Raw genomic sequence first — 22,800 nt, 5'->3', positions numbered from 1 at the left:
CATGTGAATAATATACATATATATATATATATATCGGTATGTTTATGTATTTTATGTATATTGACATATATTTAGACATATATATATCTACGTAGTAGGTGAATCTGATTATAGGGTATGCAAGCATGTTCTCTGTAGTATATTTCTTGTAACTTTGCTGTATGTTTAAACTAACTACAAATCAGAAGGTGTGGAATTTTTTTAAGTGGGGAAAAAAAAAAGGTTTTATAAATCCTAAAGGCAGGTTTCACAGCAGTAGTACAGCATAAGTGAGAAATATCCCAAGAAGATAATGACTACCAATGGGATAAATTCCCACTTCAACCCCAGGATATTCATTGGAAAGAACTATCTACCTTCAGCCTCTCTCTCTCCCTCCCTACTTTCCCTGAACAGTGTGGGACAGAAAATTAATCTATCCAATTTTTAATTCCAGGAAGTGACTCAATAAACCTACATCCCCGCTCGATTTCTCCACAAATCACTGAGGCATCTTCATCCTCAACAATTAAGAAGCCAAATCGCGGAAAGCATACAAGTGTTTCTCAAAGAAAACCACTTATCCACTCAGCTGCGCAAGAATGTTAAGTGGACTAGAGAAGAGACAACATGGAACGTCTAGGAGGATTGAGTAAAAAGGAAGGACTAAAAAGAGATAAACCAGGAGCTAGTCCGAGAGAGGTAGAACGTGTCTGCCAGCAAGAAAAAAAGAATTCCAATGAGTGCGTGTGTGTCAGCGAGAGCGGGGTAGCTCACCTGGCTGTGGTAAGCAGAGGGTGCTGAGTGCCCACCAGCTTCCGCACCTGCATAGCGATGTTGCTGAGCTCGTCGCTCAGCAGGCAGCGGAGGCTCATGAAGGACGTGGGGTACCCCACGATCTTCTCCGCCTCTGACACTACCTGTTTCCAGTGGGCCGGGGACTTGGAGGACTGACAACGCCAAGAGCCCACCGAGAAGATGGTGTCGATGGACGGGGACCACCACAGGCGACGCGGGGAACCCAAGGCTCCAAGATAATGGGGCAAGCGGAACAGCAGCTGCCGAAGGTTCATGGTTTGAGTCTGGAAGGGTCTGGGACCTGGGGATATCCAGAGGTGGCGCGGGTAACAAACCAGGGGCAGAGGAGGAACTTGCAGTAACTAAAAGGAAGCGGCAACTATTGACCCTCAGAGGAGGGTGGCTTCCTGGAGCCGTGACCAGAAATGTACTTTAACTGCTGCTTTCTGCAGCCCAGGCTGGGCGAACTACAGGTCCAGCTCAGCACTGCTCCCGGCCACCCGGGGTAGAAACCACGGCTACTGCCTATGTAGAGAACGCCATATTAAACGTGTGGAATGCGGCCTGCCGTAAAGACGGAGGCGAGTTGTTAAGAATGCTCTCTGCTTTACGGCGTACCGGAGAACGCCCCCGAAAGGGCGGTGCTTTGGAGATGAACCCCGGAAGGCGAGGTTCAGCTCCTCCCACCCTCCCCTACCTGGCCAACGAAGATCGCTGGTGATGGGGATTAGCTGTGGGCTGCTAGTTGTCCCTCTGCCCACGGCTCCTGGCCCGAGTCTGGATTCATTAGAGTCCCCGGCGCCCAGCTCTGAGTGCCATGCCTAAGAATTGGTGTCACGAACAAGGGTCAGCCCCCGGCTCGTCCGCAAGGAAGGGCGTCGGGCGGAGGCGCCAGTGCCTCCCGGAAGCCTTTCGTCGCTGTCGCCACCGGCCCCTGGCAGTGGCCGTGGCCGGACGTGAAGGCAGTCCCTCGGGCTGCAATGCCTCCTGGAGCTGGGGCCACGGCTCAGTGGTGAAACCCTAAGTCGGAGCGTGGGTTGAGCCCTCGTGCACTCAGAGCCCAATCAGACGAAAGGTGGCGTGGTGAGGCGGCAAGGGGTCCCAAGGAAAGTCCTCGGATCCAGCTTCGAATTACTGGCCTCCTCGCTGAGCCCTGAAAGAAACAGCGGTGCCTCCTTCCCAAGGGTGCGGAGAGGAAGAATGAAACGTTGCCTGCTCCCTGCGTCTCATCTTTTCTTTATGCCTATCCTGGAGCTCAGGATTCAAGACTATCGCTGACCGGAGTGCTTTTCACGTACTAGTTCATGTATTACTTTATTTAATCCTCAGACCAACCTCATTAAGTAGATAATATTAGTATTATCCGTGTTTTCTGTGAGGAAACCAAGGTGCAGTCGAGTAGTGTAAGTTGCCCAAGACCACACTAGGCAGGGATGTGAGCCCAGACAATCTGGTTTCAGAATCCGTATTTTAACCGAAAGATTACACTGTCTAAATAATATACTCCCATCCACTATTTTCTCCTCATTGCTGAGAAGAAACAATCAACGTGATTATCTTTTCAGTAATGCTACCTATTGTTTTTTTCAACTGTGTCTAGGATCTTACATCCTTTCTTACCACCTAAAACAGGTATTAACCCTTCTTAATAATAAAGGATATATTATCCATTTTTTACACTCTTAAAAATAGCTTGTTAAACTCTCTAAAACTTTTATTTTTTATTTATTTTTTGAGATGAGTCTTGCTCTGTCGCCCAGGCTGGAGTGCAGTGGCGGGTTCTCAGCTTACTGCAACCTCCATCTCCCAGGTTCGGCAATTCTTGTGCCTCAGCCTACCAAGTAGTTGAGACTACAGGCGCCCGCCACCATGCCTGGCTAATTTTTGTATTTTTAGTAGAGACGGGGGTTTCACCATGTTGGCTAGGCTGGTCTCGAACTGCTGACCTCAGGTAATCCTCCCCCCCACCCCCACCTCGGCATCCCAAAGTGCTGGAATTACAGGCGTGAGCTAACGCTCCCGGCCTTTCAGTATTTTTCAAATGAGCATCATGCATAATACTGAACCAGCCTCTTGAGCTACAAATAAAAATTGGGACTTAAAGAGTGGTTGTTCGCATTGCAAAACAAGATGATTTTCTCTACAAAAGATTTAGCTTCATACTCTCTTTAGCAAGTTTCCCTTGTGATTTAAATTTTTTATTTTATTTACAAAAATTCAGTTTAGGTATAACTTTTCAGGGGCACATTTTATTTAATGTGATGGTGATTATAAACACAGTCTATGCCCTCAAAGTAAGTAAGCTGAAGTTTGAAAATAATTCCTGTGAAAGAGATAAACTCTTGGCAACAAAATAACAGGTCTGTTAGTAGATGAAAATAAACATGGAGAGTGAGATACTTTACCATTCCAGAAAGTTCCAAGGCCAGAGCTTCTGGGTTATCCAAGGTGAAAGAAGTCATGAAAATACAAAGAGAAATCGAGACTAATGTGATATATTGTACACCTGAGGCTGTTCCTTAAGCCTCATAGTTCCTTAAGGATAGCTTTTCACGCAATTTCCTCAGTACCAATTCACAGCATGTACTTTAATTTCTCTACAGAAGCCAAGTGCATTATTCTTTGGTCATACTCTATTAACCAAGTTTTTGATTATTCATGGGACTTTGGGTCCCATTTACTTTAAATAATCAGCAGTTTCCTTTATACTTAAAGTTAAAAGGTTGTATTATACCTAATAATAATCAGTTTTTAGAAGGTTAAAATGGTATTTGTTCTTTAATCTCCCGGATAAATATGTAATTCCTTAGAGTCTTTATGATTAAAGAGATTTCTGAATTGCCAGTGATTTTTGGAGAAACAGGGAGGGGGAGTCTCTGTGATTCTGCCCTTCCCCTGCCACTGATAGTAGTCATTTTGAGGATGTTTATGAATGTGTACATAAAGAAGAATACAGCAGGATTTCTCAGCCTTGGCATTATTGGCATTTTGGACGAGATAATTTTTCGTTAGGGGAAATGGGAGAGTCCTGAATATTGTACGGTGTTTAGTAGCATTCCTGACCTCTACCTACTAGATGTTAGCAGTCCCCCTTTCTAAGTTGTGACAACCAGCTATGCCTCAAAACATTACCAAATGTCTGTCCCCTGGAGTGCTAAATTGCCCACTGCAGTACAGAGAAACGGGAGCTGCTGAAAGAAAAAAAGCAGTCTCCATTCATGACATTTACTCCTACAAAGCAGCAAAAGAAGAGGTCCTGGGTATGAGGAGCCCTGCAGGTTTGAGAGTGGTCACTCTACAATCTGTGGAAACTTTCAGTCACACTCAGGGACTTCCCCTTGGCATTGGAGTTGTTTTGGAGACCGCAAGCTGACAAAAAATGATCACAGTTCCTACTCCACCTTTTTCAGGATTTTGAGGCTTATACCAGTAGAACTCACTTACTGGCTGCTCTGCTGACCTTAGAAAGAAGTAAGGTCATATTTGATGTCCTTTTCTTTGGCTAGAAACCTGAGCCAACCTTGGAAAATACAAGGTCTTAACAAGGATGATGATGCTGTGGATGCTGGCATTTCCATGATTGGGTGAGTAGAAATAGATAGAGATATTGCAGCCAACCTCCTTCTGTCACCCTCAATACAATCACCTATTGTTTATCCTGAGAGAGTTCTTCCAAAGGCAGATGAAAGTATCGTGGTATATCTTGGGCCAAGGTGATAAAAGAAAACAAGTAATCAAACTAGCAAAAACTCAAAAGTTTGACCACCTACTTGGTTAGCAGGCTATGGAGATGGCACATATTGCCATTGAGAATGCAAAAATGGTACACAGCAGTTATGAAAGGGAATTTGATAATCCCTAGCAAAATTACATATATATTTCCCTTTGCCCTAGAAACCCACTTCTAGGAATATATCCCAAAATATAAAATGTCTTATGCACAAGGTTATTCATTGCAGTATTATTTGTAATAGCAAAAGATTAGAAACCGTCCAGGTAATCCCAAGTAAGAGACTGGTTGAACAAACTCGAGTAGATCTACACAGTGAAACTATGCAACGGTGAAAAGAATGAGGGCCATTTCTTTACACTGAGTTGAAATGATCTCCAGAATATATGTTAGTGTAAAAAGGAAAAAACCAAGGTGCAGAACAGTATATGTGCTTTTTTTTTGGTAAGATAGCTAAACTACAAATACATACTTGCATATATTTGGAACAGGAGGAAACAGGTGGAGGAGACAGACATGGGAGCTACACTACTCTAAATATACCTTGGCTATATGGTTTTGATTTTAGAATCATGTATATGTTTTCCATTTTCAAAATACTTTTAAATCTAAAAGAAAAATGCAATTCCTAAAATTTGAAAACAAACTAATAATCTAACTGTATATTAAGTTGGTGGCATAACCACACCAAGTAAACAAATGACTTTAGAAAATTGTTTTCACTGTACAATCATAATAGAATATATGCTCAGAATATATAGAACTACAAAGATATCTTAAGCTTTAGTCAATAATCTTATTGCTGGTTGAAATGCAGATATTATAGTACTTTCAAACTATTCTTGTATATTATAGGTAAAAACAGTTATTAGAGTTTTTAGGAACAATGATTTTCAGAGTAAGTAGAATCCATGTAATATTAAAGTTGAAGTATAAAGAATATGAACTTATGATTCCTTTACTTTAAAAAATGTATTTCTTATATCCCAATAAGAATTACTGGGGGGAAAAAGAAGCATTTTACTTCCTTTATCCCTTGGAAAGGCTTACAAGTAATGACAATCTTGTAGTGATTACTTATATTCACATTCTACTCTTTCTTTTTTTGAGACAGAGTCTTACTCTGTCACCCAGGCTGGAGTGCAGTGGCACGATTTCAGCCCACCACAACCTCCGCCTCCTGGGTTCAAGCGATTCTTGTGCCTCAGCCTCCTGAGTAGCTGGGACTACAGGCACGTGCCATCACACCCGGCTAATTTTTTAATATTCTTAGTAGAGACAGGATTTTGCCATGTTGGCCAGGCTGGCCTCAAACTCCTGACCTCGGGTGATCCACCCACCTCAGCCTCCCAAAATGCTGGAATTACAGGTGTGAGCCACTGGGCCCAGCCACATTTTACTTTAAAAACATCATTTTCTTTGAAAAGAAACGAGGCTCTTTGGAGGAATGGCAGATTTTAGTCTGGGACAAGAAATGTGTATGATGAACCTTGAACATCTTGTGCCAGAAATCAAGGAAGCTATTAAAGTTCAAAGGGACAGGTCAGAGGCACAAAGGGATCCGCATCAAGGAGCTCCCACTGGCTGAAAAGAGGACAATCTGAGCACCCAAAGAGTAAGAACTACAACTGATTGGAATTCATTGATTACATACAAATCCATGAGTTTATTATGATATGTAACTAGGACAATATTCTGAATATTTGCAATGTAATGAAAGAATTGAGCATTTATCCTGCCTTTCCTGTGTGAATTATAGTTAGTAATGTCTTAGCCTGGCTTACCCCCTTGAAAGTTGAACCTGAGACAAGAGCTTACTTTTTAGGTAGTTTATTTTGGACAGTGACCTCAGGAAGCAGAAGTGGATGACTAGGGAGAGTGAAACAGAGAGAGTCAGTACAAGGGTGTTCTCTGGTTTGTCATCATTGTGGGCCATGAGGCCTTGAGCCATGTAGAATATACTTCATAATTGTCAGCTTGATGCAAGAAGAGAGCAGTTATTTATCAGCTCCCATCTCCCATCAATCCAAGTTTCCTCTTTGGGGCCTGTCCTTCCTTATACTTTTAAGCTGTCCTTTGTGAGTGCCAGGCAAATATCCCTCCTTTGTGGTGTCAGAGGAACTCAGGGACAGAAAATGAGATGTATGCGGTGCAGATGAGGAGAGGTGCTCTCAGGTGACACCTGCAGGAACCAGGTTTCTGCATCAGTGGCCTTAGTAAAAGGTGGACTGAGAGGATGTCAAACAGGGAACAAGCCACTTCTAATGGGGTAGCCAGAGTCCCAGATTGATAAAGGAAAGTTCTACTTTATAAACATAATTCCATCAAATGAAAGAGAAGAGATAGAATTAGGAAATCACCATTTTACAATTCCTCATGAATTATTTGGTTTAGGCAACAATTATCAAATGGGGGGCTGATGGGGAACTCTGCAATGAAGGTCTCAGGCTGACACCACCTGCAGCTGTTAATCTCAGTGTCACTACGAGTGGGGAGTCTACCCATTTGTGCCTTCTGAAGTACAGTAGTACTTATGGAGTACACACCACCACCTAGGAAATATTTTAGCCAAAACAATTGAATCTAAATCTCATCAAGTCTTCAGGACTACCTTCCAATCTTCTAGAAACATAGGAGAGGTAGAAATAAGTAAAATGGCATCACAAGGAAGTCAATGGACAAATCCAGCCTGTGGGATAGTCTGCAAGCCAACTGCCTGGGTTTCTTCAACAGGACAAGGGAGGAGGAAGAGAATAAAGGGACTCCCCTAGATTGAAACATTTTAAGAGGCAAAGCAAACCAAGTGTAATGTGTAGACCTTGTTTGAATTCTCATTCTGTTAAATGTAAGTTTTGAGACACTCAAAAGAAATTTTAATGTAGTTTTGATATACTAGGTATTACAAGAGTTATTCATTTTACATGTGAATCTATAGAAAATTCTATATTTTTAAGTAATGCATTACTAATGTATATAGGGATAAAATAGCACCATGCTGGGAATTTGCTTTAAGACACTTCAGGAAGAGAAACATAGATGAAAGAAGTATGTTAAAAATCTATAAAGTTGTTCTAGATTATGGGCATATGGTATTTGTTATAGTATTCTATTGTGTGTATTTATATATATATATATGTTTACATATCTGTATTTATATATATATTTATATGTATTGTATATATATATATATATATTTTTTTTTTTTTTGAGACAGTCTTGCTCTGTAACCCTGGCTGGAGTGCAGTGGTGCAGTCTTGGCTCACTGCAACCTCCGCCTCCCAGGTTCAAGCAGCTCTCTGCCTCAGCCTCCCAGAGTAGCTGGGATTACAGGCACCCACCACCATACCCGTCTAATTTTTATATTTTAGTAGAGACGGGGTTTCACTATCTTGGCCAGGCTGGTCTTGAACTCCTGACCTTGTGATCCACCCACCTCGGCCTCCCAAAGTGCTGGGATTACAGGCGTGAGCCACCACACTCGGCCGAGTATTTTCATGATAAAAACAATTTAAAAGATAAATAAGTATCCTCATCACTATTCTACAAATGGAAATAAGTCAAATGATTTGCCCCGAATCGTAAAGCTGGAAAGTGGTAGAGCCAGAATTAAAGCTAACTCATCTCATTCTTTCCCCTGTGTTCAGTAACCTTCAGAACTAAATGCTCTTTGTTTATTTATTCACTTATTTTTCAACCTCAGGTACATGTAATTGCTTCCTGACAAAATTCCATCATTGGACTATGCATTGTTCTTTTTGATTGTATTATGGTAGTAGCCAGACTCCAAGATGGTGCCCAATAATCACTGCCTCCTGGTAGTCACATCCTGAGTCCCCTTCCACATTGTTCTAGGGTTGGTCTGCTTGATCAGTAGCATCCAGCAGAAATGATGGTATATCGCTTCTGATAGTAGTTTTATGAAAGACATTGTGGCTTCCATCTTGGGCATTTTCTTGCTCATTCTGTCTGTCTTGCTCTCTTTCTGTTTCTCTCTCTTTCACTCCTCTTCTCTCTCCTCACTCTGCAGGGAAACCATCTCAGGAGCAGCCCTGTAGTGAGGAACTGAGCCTCATGCCAGCAGCCACATGAATGAGCCTTCTTGGAAATGGATTCTTTAGCTCCTTCAGAGACTGCAGCTCTGATTGACAGCCTGACTGTTACCTCCTGAGAGACCCTGAGCCCAAAGCACCCAGATTCCTGACCCTAGAAACTCTGTGAAATAACAAATATTTAAGTTGCTAAATTATGAGATAATTTGTCATGCTGCAGTAAATTACTGACACAATTATCTATTAATCTTTGTATAATTGAATACATAAAGTGAATCTGCCACTAACACAAGAGCTAGAATATTGATCATAGCTTACTTCTATCTATGTGGCCTTTCTCCATCCCTTTCTTCTTACTTCACCAAACTAAAGTGTTTTTGCATGTTGTTGTTTTGTTTTGTTTTGTTTTGTTTTTTTGAGATGGAGTCTTGCTCTTGTCTCCCAGGCTGGAGTGCGCTGGCACTATCTCAGCTCACTGCAACCTCTGCCTCCCGAGTTCAAGCGATTCTCTTGCCTCACCCTCTCGAGTAGCTGGGACTACAGGCGCATGCTGCCACATCCGGCTAATTTTTTGCATTTTTAGTAGAGACAAGGTTTCACCGTGTTAGCCAAGATGGTCACGATCTTCTGACCTCGTGATCTGCCTGCCCATGCCTCCCAAAGTGCTGGGATTACAGGCATGAGCCACCACACCCGTAAAGTTATCTTTATCCTGAATCTCATATTTGTCATTCCCATTACTTTGCAAAAATATAATTTAATAATATATGTATTCATAAAAACATGTCCATTAACAGTGGTTTGTTAGTTTTAACTTAAAGTTTCATGCTAGATGTAAATTTTCTGTGGCCTTTTTAATTTATTCAGCATTTTTTTTGCCAAGATTCACCCAAATCAATGTACATAGTGGCAGTTCATTTGTTTTGATTGCTATTTAGTATCCACTGTCTGACTATATCACACTTTATCCACTGTCCTGTCAGTGGACATTGGGATTGCTCTGGGGTATTTTTCTATCACAACAATGCTGCCATGAACAGGTTTACAAATGCCTCCAGATACACATGGCAAGGATTTATATCTAGCACTGGAATTGCTTGGTTGTAGCGTATATGAATAAGCCAAATAGCTTTCCAAAGTGGCTATACCAATTTACACTTCCACCAGCCATTTATGAGAGATCCTCTCATCGCTTGATATTGTCAAATTTCCTAAAATTTCCACACAAATCAGTATAAAACAGAATCTCATTATAGTGTAGATATGCATTTCTCTTCTCATTAAGAAGATGCCTGAATGCACTTTCCATATTGCAGATTAGCCCTCAAAGGTGGTGTGGGAAGATATAACTATAATTCTTTATTACAATTGTTCTCTTGGTTTAATTTTTAGGTCTTCCCGTCTCAGACCCTCACTCCTCATATTTACAATAGTCCTTTTTTGCCATTTCCTTTAATGTTCTATGTGTTTGACCTTAGAACAACTGTAGTTAGGGAGGAAATGGACCAAGACCTACTCTCCTTTTTTCTAGTTTCTCTCCCTACAGGGCAGCAATGTGGAATTGACTTGTGGAATTGACTAGCACTCCTGCTAGTTAATTTCACACTAGGATTAGCTCAACAGGGGAAGAAGTTGGTCCTTTTCTTTTACAAAAGCCTTTTCTAGGAACTATTTTCTTTTAGAAACTTGGAATGAAAAGACAAATCTGCTGAGAAGGTTTTTACTTGACTGTAGACAGCATTATAAAATAGCCATCTAGGTTCTAGACCTCTGTCCTGAATAGCTGTATGATCAGAGGCTAGTTACTTAACCCCCGACTTTAAAATTACTCATTTTTAAAACAAAAGTTGATAATCTCTTGAGTCCTTTTAAGTATCAAAATGTTTTTTTACATGAACAAGTTTCGCTAGTAAACTGACTGGTTCCTTAAGTTCATTTCATCTTCTCTACTTGCTTCCCACCAACCTGATTGATCTTGGCATTAACACCAATTCAAACTTGAGGCCCTAGGCTGGGTAGGGTGGCTTCTGCCAGTAATTCCAGCACTTTGGGGGGCCAAAGCGGAAGGATCATTTGAAGCCAGGAGTTCAAGACCAGCCTGGACAACAAAGTGAGATCTCATCTCTACAAAAAACCACACATGCATGTGTGTGCACACACACAGACACACACACACACATACACAAACACAAAGGAAGATTTCAGACAGGGCCATGTCATGCTTCTTTAATTGTTATGTTTGTCACTGCATCCCCAGAAGTCAATACTGTATTTGCCAAAGAATAGGCACCACATAAATATTTGTTGTCAGTTGAATGAATAATGAATGAACGAGCTAGGGCTTTATGCTCCATTCCCATCTCCACTCCACCATCATACTCAAATTGAGAAGTTACTTGAGTTGTACTTTACTTATGATGAGACGATCAGGAAGCACAGAGTAGAGAATGTCTCCAACACTGCAAATCTAGCTGGCCCTTTATTACTGTTTAACTGTTTCTCACGAATAGCAAAGTAACCACACCCAGCTGATCGCTGGGCTTGAGGACCAGGTGTCAGTATTTTTCAAATACTCTCCAGGAGATTCTAATATACAGCCAGGTTGAGAATCACTATTTCAGAAAAAAAGATACTCTATTTCTGTTACTTCTTTCTGCATTTCTTTTCTTTTTTTTTTTGAGACAGTCTCTCTGTCACCCAGGCTGGAGTGCAGTGGCATGATCTCAGCTCACTGCAACCTCTGTCTCCCAGGTTCAAGCGATTCTCCTGCCTCAGCCTCCTGAGTAGCTGGGATTACAGGCACCTGCCACCATGCCCAGCTAATTTTTTTGTTTTTAGTAGAGACGGCGTTACACCATGTTGGCCAGACTGGTCTCGAACTCCTGACCTTGTGAGCAACCCGCCTCAGCCTCCCAAAGTGCTGGGATTACAGGTGTGAGCCATCATACCTGACCTCTGCATTTTTTTCTTTGTTCCTTTCTCCTTTATTTTTAAAGAAATATTGGTCAGACTCTATTTTCTAGGGTTCTAGAGAAATTCTGGTAGAATTCTGTATACAGAAAACTCTCTGTTGCATAGGATGCATATACAGGTATTATCAGGTAACAGGGAGGGACAGCATTTGTTACATGGATATGGACTGATAACTTCAAATTATAGAGTTGTCAAGGCATCTTGTCAGTAACTGCTGCCCTATAGTAATAAATATAACCCCTAAATTACATGATAGTATTCTCTCTGTCTTAAAATACAATTTCCTCTAAAATTGAAAAGTGTTTCATTCAGGGATGGTGTTTCTATGGCTGAAAAAATAAATCAGTTTGGTCAGTTAATTCTAAGAAATCATTTTTCAAAAATTTGGTGAGCAAACTCAAGCAAGGCATTCTGTTCATAAGTTCAATGTTTCAATTAAGTCAATTAGAAGCCCCATGTAGACTCATCCTAATTTCTTTCTAGAAATAGCTATTAACACTCCCCCCCAAATTAAAGTCAATATTCAAAGCCTATTATGATGTGGTCCATAGGTAAATGGACCTTTAAAAATGATTTCTTTCATATAAAGCAATGTGTCAGAAAGAGAGAGAGAGAGAGAGAGAGAGAGACTCCTGTATTAACCTTGGCAGTATCACAGTATGGAAGCAGTGGTATCAACTGGCTAGGCTGCAAATAATTTGCAAAAGACCTTTTGAGACAATCAGGTGACTAGGGCAATTTATGTAAGGTCATTGCCCAGAAGCTGACACTCACATAAAAGAGATGTCATTGTCGACTACTACAGTGTCAGAGCTGTTTCTCAAAATTGTCCTGGTTTAAATCAACCAGAAGAGCTTACTCTAATGTTTTCTGTTCTTTGAAATCATACCATAAATAAACATCTGTAATAAATATGTCTGAACATTATGGGGCGAGTATGACTATGTTGGGAGTAATAGATTTGAAGTTCATGACAAAATAAAAGGAATATGCTGATATCAAAGGGAGTAAGAGTTGCTTTATTTTTCTAAGAATAAAAGAGACTGGGTCCCCAAAGTCTAAACAAAGAACAGCTCTACAAAAGATGCTCTTCCCATGGACAGTGACAGAGCTCAGTGACTAAGGGATCAGACATGGGAGCCAGATGCCCTGTGTTTAAGTCCCAGCTTTGCTGGTAACCAACAGTACAATGTTGGACAAATTATGCAATTTCTCAGTACTCCCATTTTCTTATGGGGAAGAACAGCACTACCTATGTCAATGGGTAATTTTGAAGAGTAGCCTAAGCTCATAAAGCACGATCAGTGCCTGGCACATAGCAAGTTTATAACACAAACCCTTATTATTTTCCACTTTTCAAAGAAAGGTTCTCCTAACTTCGAATCAATAATAATTTTTAAAAGCTGTATTTTTACCTCTTATACTTTTAGGAATGTAGCTCCTTTTAATTCTAGGACAAATCATATAAATTTCCCACATAACATATGCATGTATAGTATATACATATAAAAGACAATTGGTCAAGTGTGGTGACTCATGCCTATAATCCCAGCTCTTTGGGAAGCCAAGGTGGGTGGATCGCCTGAGATAAGGAGTTCAAGACCAGACTGGCCAACATGGCAAAACCCTGCCTCTACTAAAAATATAAAAATTAGCTGGGTCTGGTGGCAGGCACCTGCAATCCCAGCTACCTGGGAGGCTGAGGCATGAGAATTGCTTGAACCTGAGAGGCAAAGGTTACAGTGAGCCTACATTGCACCACTGCACTCTAGCCTGGGTGACAGAATGAGACTCTGTCTCAAAATAATAATAATAATTTTTTTTAAAGGTAGCAACAACATAATTGCACCTAAAAAATTACCAAAATTCTTAGTATTCAAATTGTCTTCAAAGTATCTTTCTATAGTTGATTTACTTAAATCAAGATCCAAACCTTAGTTTATATTTTGGAAGCTTTTTAAGCTTTATACTTATTCTAAAGGAAAACGAATGACTACAGCTGCAACTTGAAATTGAAATAATTGTAATACGAGACAAAGCTAGAATGAGAAATGAGACTCACAATAGGTTTGGGTTTTATCTGTAACGCTGACCTAGGGTTCTATTATATGATGTTAGACTCTTTTGCTACTGCAATAAGAAGAAAAATAATTTTTCTGAAGTACTGTGGTGGAAGAAGCATAGAGAGTTTGAAAATAGCCTGTCTGTGGGCATCGTAATTCCCTGAAGTTGCATGATCTGGTCAATATCACAGTCGCTGAAAGTTTTCTGGGCATAGCTCCTACTTTTCTATTCCACAGTCTCTCTTTTCTTCCTTGTAAATATTTGCAAAGGGCTTGTTTGTAACATTTGTACCTCGGTTCTCCTGTTTTACAATCATGCTTCAGTTTTTTTTTTTTTCTTCTTCTTTCTCTTCAGAACTCCTTGTATACTTCCTAAGACTTGAACCTAATATTTTTATTGGACTTCATTGTTTTTAAGGTTGCTTTAATATGACTGCCACTGCAGCCCTCAAGTATTCTTACAAAAAGACACTTTATTAATTACTTTACAGGTTACCAATAATTATCAGAATATATGAGGTTTCCCTTTCAGTGTAGGTAGGTAGAAAATAAGTAGCAAAGGTAGTATTTAAATAGATAAAATGTTAATATGTTTGTATTGGGGGGATTCTAAAAATAAATAAACCCACATCCTCTGTGAAGTCCTAAAACATAACCTCTTATAGCTATGAAAGCTAATGAGAAAGTCATCTTTATTGATTAGGATCTCAAAATAGAGTCTTTTATCTTGCCTACTTCTTTTCCTCAGGTTCCATTTATTATCATAAAATTACCAGTGCTGTTCTTCTCTATGTAATACCTTCTACAGTCTTGTTTATTAAAACGGTGTGGAGTGATAGTTAAGATCCTAACTTCTGGAATCAGCTTGGATTCAAATCCCAGCTTCATTACTTCCTAGCTGTGTTTTTGGGAAAGTCATTTAGTCTTTTCTGTGACTTGGCTTCTTCATCTCTAAAATGAGTGTAATATACCTACGTACCTACCTTATTATATATTTGATTCTAGTTGGACAAATATTCACTCCTATCTCTCTCAGGGTAGAGTATTTTTTCCTCCCTGTCAATGTTAGTCTTGGTCATGGGATGTGGGTAGAGGTGACAGTGTGTCAGTTCCAACCCAGGCATCATGTGTTTCCATTTGTACTCTTACACTCCTACTGCCACCATGAGAGGAATACACTTCAGGTTTGTCCTGAATGATAAGAGACATATGGAGCAAATCTGCTCCAACACACACCCTGGAGCCAAGTCTCCCTTGCTCACAGTTGGAAGGAGAAGTATGCGGCAGAGCTCAGCCTGGTTCACCCAAATAATAGTTGCCCTGCAGACTGATGAAAAAGATAATAACTGTTGCTGTGAGTTACTGGGTTTTGGGGTGGCTTGTTACAAAGTGTTATTGCAGCAAGAGCTAACATAAAATTATTGCAAGGATCAAATGAGATAATTTATGTAAATAATTTAGCATAATGCTAACCATATAGTCATGTTCAATTTGGGTTGCTATTATTATAATATCATTATTATTTTTTCATTTTTCTGAGTAAAAAAAATCTAAGTTATATGTTGTGGTTAATTAATAACAGTGTTAGATCCTCTACAGCGAGCAGGAGTCTGAGTTGCCTTCCACACAGCTCTTGGTATTGACCATAGATGGAACCGAATCTGGCAGATGTGGACATCCCTCTAACTCTCCCTGCAGCTCATGTGGTTCCACCCCTTTCATCCTTCACCATATTCAATATCTTATCTAGATTGTGGGGTGATTCTGAAAAATTGTCTCACAAGTATGCATCCAAATATTTTGTCTTAAGTTTATGCCAGTGGCTATTAAACTCCATGTTTGCTACCTTTATTCTCTAATTTCTCCAAATAGAAGAGGGACATGTAGCTCTACAAGTTATGAAGGGTGAAAGAAAGAGGAGAAAGTCCTTTGAGAGATAAATCAAGAAATTATAGGAGATAATAGTGTAACTGGGTTTTTTCTTGAGGGCTGGTGAGGAGCAGCTCCCCCGAGAGAATGCTGTGGGTTTTTGGCCTCCAATTTTTTAAAGAATAAGCAATGGGACCACTGCAGGTGCACCGTATGCTCGTAAAAGTAAATATTGGACCCAAGAAGTGTTGTAGAAAGGTGATTTTATTTAGGTAGAGAAAAGAGAAGGAAAGGAGAAGAAGAGAAAGACTTCCATGAAGAGTGTGGGAGGTGATTCCAGAGAGCTGGAAATCTGGCATGGGTGAAGGAGCAGGGGAATTTATCCTGGGAGAAATTCCCACCTTCCCAAGTTCCTCTAGCCAATGAAAGGAGTTCCTTAGAACTTCCGCTGGAGTAATTGACTTTTAGTTTCTTCCCACGCCCTCGAAATTCAAACATAAACTGTTAAATCTCCCGAAGAGAGATGGGAGGGGGGCATGGCGCTGGGAAATTCTTGCCCTTAAAACTACGCCCCCCTCATGGACCCTGAAAGAACACATTTACTCATTTAGGAGCGCAGAGACAGATGAGAAGCAATGAGAAGTCACAACTAACCTTTATCTTAAGTTTAAAGTTAGTTTGCTACATGTATTTTAGTTTCATTACAGTTAATACCTGAGGTTTCATTCAATGTGCTAAAAAGGAAATGTGTTTATCAAAAAGACTCTTACTAAAAATATGAACTCCACATCATCATGTATATAACATCAAGTCAACAAGTATTTTTGGGGGTACCTGCTATGTATCTTGTAGTTGAGATATGATAACATAATACATACTATATTTTGCTGATTCTGAGACACACGTTTGTTTATATTTTAACATCTCTGAAATCAAGATGTAGCTGCAACTATGGGCATGCACCACCGTGCCCAGCAGAAGCATAATTGTTATTGTTATTTTTGCAAAGTGAGATAGTTATTGTGCAATGGGCTCTATTATCCAAAATATTCATTTCTTCACCTCCTGCCCATGTTCAATCAGATACCAGTTCCTATGGGTTCTGTCTATAAGATAACTCTCAGAGAAGGAATTCCTCCCAACCACGAATGCTCTAAACTAAGCAATCGTTTATTACCTCTTGGACTATTGCAAACCCCTCTTATGTAATTACTTCTCTCTAGTCTCCCTTTCTGCCTTTTATCTGTGGTGAGGGTGATCATCCTATCTCACATTTATGATCATATCACTCCTATATTTAAAAAGGCACAGTGGGGCTCACACCTGTAAACCCAGCACTTTGGGGGGCTGAGGCAGGTGGATCGCTTGAGCCCTGGAGTTCAAGACCAGCCTTGGTAACATGGCAAAACTCTGTCTCTACAAAAAATACAAAAATCGACTGGGTGTGGTGGCATGTGCCTGTAGTCGCAGTTACTCAGGAGACTGAAGTGGGAGGATTACTTGAGCCTGGGAGGTAGAGGTTGTTATAAGCCATGATTATGCCACTGCACTCCAGCCTAGGCAATAGAAGAAGACCCTGAAAAGAAAGGAGAGAGAGAGAGAGAAGAGAAAAAGGTGATTTTAAGGAGTCCCAGAAAAAAATATTTTAGCATATATTCAAGACCATTGACAATCTGGTCTTATCCTACCTTCAAAGTGACCTCATAGCCCTGTTTAACACCCTCATCCCAGCATACTGAATTATTCACTCTTCCCTTAATTCTATTTACTTTCATCTCTTGACATTTTTGTTTATATTATTCTTTCTGCCTAGAGTGCTCCTCCTCCTTCCTCCCTTACCTGACAGTATCCTACCTATCATCCTTCAAGGCCCAGCTCAGATGGTCATTGCTTCTATCCCTCACTCAGGATTAGTTGTCTGCTTTTCTTAATTTCCACCTCACTATTATTTTTATTTATTATTTTTTTTTGAGACAGGGTCTCACTCTTGTTGCTCCAGCTGGAGTGCAATGGTGTAATCTTGGCTCACTGCAACCTCCACCTCCCAGGCTCAAGCAATCCTCCTACCTCCCCCTCAGGTAGCTGGGACTACAGGTGTGTGACACCACACCCAACTAATTTTTATATTTTTTACAGAGGCAGGGTTTTGCCATGTTGCCAAGGCTGGTCTCGAATTTCTGGGCTGAAGCAATCTACCTGCCTCAGCCTCCCCAATTGCTGGGATTACAGGCATGAGCCTCTGTGCCTTGCCTCCCACCATACTTTTAAAACATCTTTTGTTTGTTTGTTTTAAGGCAGAGTTTTGCTCTTGTTGCCCAGGCTGGAGTGCAATGGCGTGATCTCAGTTCATCGCAACCTCCACCTCCTGGGTTCAAGTAATTCTCTTGCCTCAGCCTCCCGAGTAGCTGGGATGCACCACCATGCCTGTTTTTGTATTTTTAGTAGAGATGGGGTTTCTCCATGTTGGTCGAACTCCCGACTTCAGGTGATCTGGCTGCCTTGTCCTCCCAAAATGCTGGGATTACAGGTGTGAGCCATTGTGCCTGGTCTCTTTTAAAGCATCTTTATGTTTATGTTCACAGTTCTTGCTAACGTTCTTGTACTTAGTGGGAACCAAATGAAATGTTTGTTAAATATTTATAGTGCAGCTACCTGGGAGGCTTTCTTGAACCCAGGAGTTTAAGGCTGCAGTGAGCCATGATCATGCCACTGCACTCCAGTGTGGGTGACAGGGCAAGACCCTGTCACCTGTCTCTAAAAAAAAACAAAGTTTGTTTAATGAAGAGAATTTATTTCCTCCATTTACCCATTTTTATGCAATATAAGTAAAGAGAACAAAAGGCAAATTCACAATAGAAGGTTAGTTAATGAAATGTACGTGGAACATATACCCTAGCATATGGACATAGTTAGCACAGTCCACACTCATCACACACTGTGGCACTAATAAATATGAAGCATTTCAAAATCGTCACAATCTAAATATTTTATTAAAAATTTTAGTGGCAAAATCTGAAATGGAAATGTTTATGGGTCTTTTTAACAGCTTAATCACAACTAGTTAGAAATTTAGCAAGAACATTCAATTCTCTAAATATTCCTTTGTTTGTTTGTTTGAGACAGAGTCTTGCTTTGTTGCCCAGGCTGGAATACAGTGATGCGATCTTGGCTCACTGAAGCCTCGATCCCTTAGATTCAAGTGATTCCCCTGCCTCAGCTTCCTGAGTAGCTGGGACCACAGGTGTGGCCCGTCACGCCCAGCTAATTTTGTATTTTTTGTAGAAATAGGGTTTCACCATGTCATCCAGGCTGATCTCAAACTCCTGGGCTCAAGCAATCTGCTTGCCTTGGCCTCCCAAAGTGCTGGGATTACAGGCCTGAGCCACCTCAGCTGGCCTAAACATTCTAACTAATTGACATTTAGCATGCAGGTTACCAAATTTGCCTTTCAAAGTTTGCATTTACAGATTGCCAGTACATCTATAGGATGAATTTTCAGGTCAGTTATGTTTTGATTTGGAGCATTTAGTGTTTGCACAATTTGATCTTTGCCTGCCCTTTTAAAATTATTTATAGACTTCCATTCACTTTCCTAATAGAATGATTTGCTACAAAGTGGCTACAGTGAGTAGTCTGAGAAAACATTGTAACACTCCTTTGGGCTTTTACCTTTGTAGGAATTCCTCACTGAGTGTGGTCTTGTTGGGCTATTTAACCTTGCCTTCTGCTGTGGAAGACAAAGATTTTGAGTCTTGCTATCCCAACCTGTGTGTACAGCTAGTGCTTGACTTACGACCACGGTCAGGACCGCGGACCGGTCGTAACATGATTTGGTCGTAAGTTGAGTAGGCTATATGTACAGTTGAAATGGTACACGCAGAGATGGTAGTGCTGCCGGAAGCTGGTCCGCACTGTCGTACACCCAGCTGGGCAACGTTTGCGCTGCCAGACACGGAGCAGTTGTGGCTAGCAATTGTGGTCGTAAAGTCAAATGGTCGTAAGTCGATCAATACCTGCATATGGAGCAAGGTCCCTGACACCTGGCAATGGACTCTCCCACCCAGGTCTGTGCACCCCTGAGATGAAAGAACAGCATCTTGGGCAGCTAGTGAGGCAGCATAGTGTTTAGCGGTGGCTTCCAGGAGGTGGGAAGCTACAAAAGCAGAATGGCCATACCTTAGAGAGAGTCTTCCTGTGGTCTGACCTTCTGAAACCCTGGCTCCTGCCTGGTTCCCAAGCTCCCCCAAGCGTCCCTCAGCCTCCTGGGACCCAGGAGCTCTGCTTCTCCACACCCCCTTCCCCCTTCTTCCAGTGTTACTTTTCTTTAGACAGAGTTTATTATTGTTGTTTGCCAGCAGGAACCCTGTCTGATACCATCAGTACTGCAAGGGAGCAGAGAGAGTTCTAGACCTGGAGTCAGATTGCTGTGCCACTTACTAAATGTGTATCTTCCAGCAAATGCTTGGTCTCTTTAACCCTCCATTTCCTCACCTGTAAAATGGGAGCAAAACCAATAATTGTCATAGGGTTCTTGTGAGGATTGAATAAAATAATGTCTATGAAGTATTCAGCACAATCTCTGGCACATAAAGAAGCATTCAATAAATAGTAGCTTTTGTTATTACTAAAATTCTTTGTAATGTTCATGTGTTCAGTCCACAAAACTCTGCTGCCTATCACATGAAGAGAGCACACCAGCACATACTGTGTTCCGTGTTGCACTTCATTTTTTTCCCAAGGGGTTTGGTTTGTTTTGCTTTATTTTCTAGTTTAGGACCTCAGTGCCTTCCCACACTGTATATCCTGAGACTTTCTTCCGGGCACAACTTCTGGTCACTCTATCTGCATTTTCTCTCTTCATTTTTGTTGTACCAGCTCTCCTCCACCTCCAGGCCACCAAAAGGTAATCAGCTGCAGGTGGGGAGGACAAAATTGGTTGAGGCAAGTCCTTTTTCTACATCTGGTATACAGATCGATTAGCTTTAATGAAAATTATATCCCAAGACTTATCATGGAATCCTTAATTTATCTACTTAGCTTTTGATGGATTTTTTTTTCTTCCACTGAAATGTATAATGTCCTCTCATAGTTAAAACTGCAGAATCTTTCGAGTCTACTTTCTCCCTCTGGGATGTAATAAATAGGCAACTTATGGCCCAACAGTACATTGGAGACAAATTTTCTGTGATAGAAAATGTTTTCTACTACACATAATGTTTCTCAAAGGAGGTAGGTCAAAACATGGATATCAATCCTCTATATCCATTTACTGAATACCATATTTGGTTTGAGAATATTAAAATGTATAGTACGTTGCTTTTCAAAGGGTATTTTGCTATGGCTGTTTTAATTTCCATAACAGCTAGATGTAAATTAGAAAAAAGAAGAAATTAAAACTATTTACCATCTATGCATGCTTTATTTTATTTTATTGTTTTAAGTGATAAAAAGACTGAGCAGAGAGGAGCAGCAGAGTAGTAGAGGTAAAAGCATCTCCCACCTGTGTGGGAGTTGGCAGACTGGGGTCTGTGGCCCAAATGGGCCACCTCCTAATATAACCCTGTGCTCAGCCTCACTTCCCTAAGGTGTGAAATAGGGACAATAACACCCTCAATGATGGTTGTGAGAAATCAATAACATAATGTGTGCAAAATACTTGAATCACAGAAGGAATTCAGTACCCAATAATTGATGTTATAGCTCAACAGAGGATTGTCAGAGATTTAATAATTTTAATGCCATTGATTATCTAAAGGAAATATTATTTTATCTAAAGGAAATATTATTTTAAGTCTACACTAGTATTTATATAAGTGAAAGAGAAGAAATCCGATTTCATCAGTGGATATTATCAAGGAAGGCAGTGGCAACTCAAGATAACTCAGATAGTGTTAAGTTTTATATTTACTAGAATTTTGAATAATTACTGAAAATGTTAATCTGTTTCAGTTGGTCCTGTTATAATATTTCTTTGGGGTTACAATTCCAAAGAAACTATTTTTGTTTGGATACTATTTATGTATTAAATAATTAGGCAGATGATGGCTCAAATCTACTTGAGTCAGAAAACTCCATTTTAAAAAATGAGTAAAAGCAAATTTGAGTCATAGGTTAAATATAATACATATATGTATGAACTATAAATATCAGTGTAAAAACCTCAGGTATTTACTAAACATAAGCTTCTTTACTTCTGTATACCTGAATTGAATCTCTTTCATAAGATTGCTATGCTAAGAGACAGAAATGAAATCTCTATATAATCTTAGTTGATTTGGACTTCTCAGAAGCCCCAGTCACCTAATGGATAAGGCATTGGCCTCCTGATTTGGACTTCACTTGCCCACCTCCTAGTGCCTTTCTCATCAGGCTGGCATCTACATGGGAGTTGTGGGGTGGGGGGCATTACTCCACAGCCTCAGTCATCTCTCCAGCTGGCATCCTCTGGGATAGAAGTCCTCGTGGAGTCTCTGATCAAATATTTTGGGTGCAGGGCTACTCTGCTTCTGCAGCCTCTCAAAGCCACAGCTCTTTCACTCTCTGCTACACATGAAACATACACATTATGGTAGGTGGAGCATATTTATAGCCACCCCAGGACCTTCTGCCCCGGCTCCTTCATACACTATGTCTACCCCACTGTCCCTGCCTGTACCATATTGGGTTGGCCTATTCTATAAGGCTCTCTGCTGTTCTAGGCTGCATCTCAGAAGAGAGACAGAGTCACCTCTTCTCTCTATCCTCTGCCTTCAGATTTCCTCAAACCCATTCTTGTTTTCCCCCCGACCCCAGGGCACTGGGTCCTGGTTGGAAATCTAACATCTAAGCTCTTTTGCTCATTTGCCCCTTCCTTCTCTCAACCCTACAGAATCATGATCTCTTTCTGGACTGGGAAAATTCCCTTTAGCATATCATTTCTTTTCCTAAACCTACTTTTATGGTAAACTTTATAATCTGAATCCTTCAGGTCACCAAGTGTTGACACAAAATCTAGGCTTTCCAGGCTGCTCTGTCTATGGAGTAGCCATCCTTGTATTCCTTTACTTTCTTAATAAACTTGCTTTCACTTTGAAAAAAGAAATCTAGGCTTTTAAAACTTGAAGAAAAAAGTTTTCTCTCAAACTATTGTTTCTGTCTTGAATTTCACATTTCCATTTTAAAACTCAAAATCATGGGTAACTCATGCTTTTCTGTGAATTTCTTTTTCTTTTTTTATTTTATTAATTTATTTTACTGAGACAGGGTCTCACTCTCTCATCCAGGCTGGAGTTCAGTGGCTGGATCATGGCACACAGTAGCCTCGACCTCCTGGGCTAAAGTGATCCTCCTACCTCAGCCT

The 22,800-nt window shown here is 40.6% G+C and overlaps 1 protein-coding gene and 1 long non-coding RNA gene across 8 annotated transcripts in view; one reads left to right on the top strand and one right to left on the bottom strand.

The window, feature by feature from the left end:
• The window catches only part of PDSS2 (decaprenyl diphosphate synthase subunit 2), a 279,633-nt gene extending 278,281 nt beyond the window's left edge, over positions 1-1,352 (bottom strand). For all 7 annotated transcript variants that reach the window (XM_032275117.1, XM_032275118.1, XM_032275121.1 and 4 more), the window contains exon 1: positions 757-1,352. In XM_032275117.1, the coding sequence (XP_032131008.1) occupies positions 757-1,052 (296 nt within the window). In that variant the 5' untranslated portion in view covers positions 1,053-1,352. The remainder of the gene's footprint in view (positions 1-756) is intronic.
• A 41-nt stretch (positions 1,353-1,393) lies between these two features.
• LOC116549512 lies at positions 1,394-9,002 on the top strand. The gene is made up of 3 exons (XR_004267914.1): positions 1,394-2,071; positions 4,188-4,361; positions 8,535-9,002. It is a non-coding gene; the product is annotated as an uncharacterized LOC116549512 (long non-coding RNA).
• The last annotated feature ends 13,798 nt before the right edge of the window (positions 9,003-22,800 follow it).

Source organism: Sapajus apella, unplaced genomic scaffold (assembly GCF_009761245.1).
Source record: "Sapajus apella isolate SASKATOON/1434 unplaced genomic scaffold, GSC_monkey_1.0 scaffold6, whole genome shotgun sequence".
NCBI classification, from domain to species: domain Eukaryota; kingdom Metazoa; phylum Chordata; class Mammalia; order Primates; family Cebidae; genus Sapajus; species Sapajus apella.
This window is presented reverse-complemented; position numbering and strand designations above follow the sequence as displayed.